Below are 1,469 nucleotides of genomic sequence, written 5' to 3'. Positions count from 1 at the left end.
GGTTGGCAGTCGGCGATAGATAATCGAGAAGAGATCAATGGTAGACCCAAATACCTCATCGGTAAGTGGCCTTCCTGAAACCCCAACACCGCAAGTAGCTCCTCTCGTACATTCTGGGCTGATCGGGATATGATGGTGTGACTTTTTTCAACATTGAGGCGTAACCCCGACCAATCAGCAAATCTATCTAATCCGAATTTGAAGACCCGAACAGATTCAGTCTCGTAGTCTGCCATGCCGCAGCCACTCGACCCAGATAGAAGTCCTATCACATCGGATGACTTCACATAGCATTTTGCACATCAATGCTCGATTAAGAGTTCCCATATCCTTAAGGCCAAGTCCTCCCTCCTCCTATGGTTTGCAAATCTCCTTCCATGCAACTTTAGGGTATCCACTATTTCCGGTACCTCTCCATAAGAAAGCTCGCAATCGCTTCTCAATATCTTTAATGACCCCTTTTGGCAAAATAAATGCCGAAGCCCAATATACACCCATAGCCACAAGAACAGACTTAATGATTTGTACCCTGCCGGCATATGACAGTGCCAATCCCTCCCATCCATTGATACGTGTATCGATCTTACTCAATAATGGTTGGCAGTCGGCGATAGATAATCGAGAAGAGATCAATGGTAGACCCAAATACCTCATCGGTAAGTGGCCTTCCTGAAACCCCAACACCGCAAGTAGCTCCTCTCGTACATTCTGGGCTGATCGGGATATGATGGTGTGACTTTTTTCAACATTGAGGCGTAACCCCGACCAATCAGCAAATCTATCTAATCCGAATTTGAAGACCCGAACAGATTCAGTATTGGCCCGATAGAATAGGAGTAAGTCATCAGCGAACCCCAGTTGGAAGATTCTAATATCGTCACACTTCCAATGGAATGCGAAGTTCATGTCCTGCTCGATTAGCTGTAGCATTCCCATGTGTAGAGCCTCCATCACAAGGACGAAGAGATATGGCGATAAGGGGTCGCCCTGTCGAAGCCCTCTGGCACCCGCAAAATATCCATGTGGCTTTCCGTTCATTCCTACTGAAAAGGAAGGTGAGCTGATACACTCCTCAACCCATCGTCTGAAAATCTCTGGGAAACCGAATAGCTGAAGCTCAACCCATCGTCTGAAAATCTCTGGGAAACCGAATAGCTGAAGCACCGATAGCAAGAAATCCCACTCGATAGTGTCATACGCCTTCCGAATATCGACTTTGAAAGCACATCTCGGTGGGAGTCGGGCCTGATTGTAACCAATGAAGAGTTCCTATGCTAACATAACATTATCCCCTATGCTCCGGCCAGGGACAAACGCTGCCTGGCAGGGCTGATAATCTTGTCCAATACGTTTAGCAATGATTTTATAAAGTACGTTACAGCAGGAGATAGGGCGAAAATCTGCAACAGATGTGGGAGAGTGTACCTTGGGGATAACCGTCAATATTGTGCTATTAATCTGCTTAAGAA

The 1,469-nt window shown here is 46.4% G+C and overlaps 1 protein-coding gene across 1 annotated transcript in view; it reads right to left on the bottom strand.

Annotated features, from left to right (window-relative positions):
- Positions 1–354: 354 nt before the first annotated feature.
- LOC105178974 overlaps positions 355–1,469 on the bottom strand; it is a 1,860-nt gene continuing 745 nt past the window's right edge. Inside the window, exon 2 of the mRNA XM_011102559.1 lies at positions 355–1,245. Coding sequence (XP_011100861.1) covers positions 355–1,245 — 891 coding nt within the window. The remainder of the gene's footprint in view (positions 1,246–1,469) is intronic.

The sequence above is a fragment of the Sesamum indicum genome, unplaced genomic scaffold, assembly GCF_000512975.1.
Source record: "Sesamum indicum cultivar Zhongzhi No. 13 unplaced genomic scaffold, S_indicum_v1.0 scaffold00118, whole genome shotgun sequence".
In the NCBI taxonomy this organism is placed as follows: domain Eukaryota; kingdom Viridiplantae; phylum Streptophyta; class Magnoliopsida; order Lamiales; family Pedaliaceae; genus Sesamum; species Sesamum indicum.
This window is presented reverse-complemented; position numbering and strand designations above follow the sequence as displayed.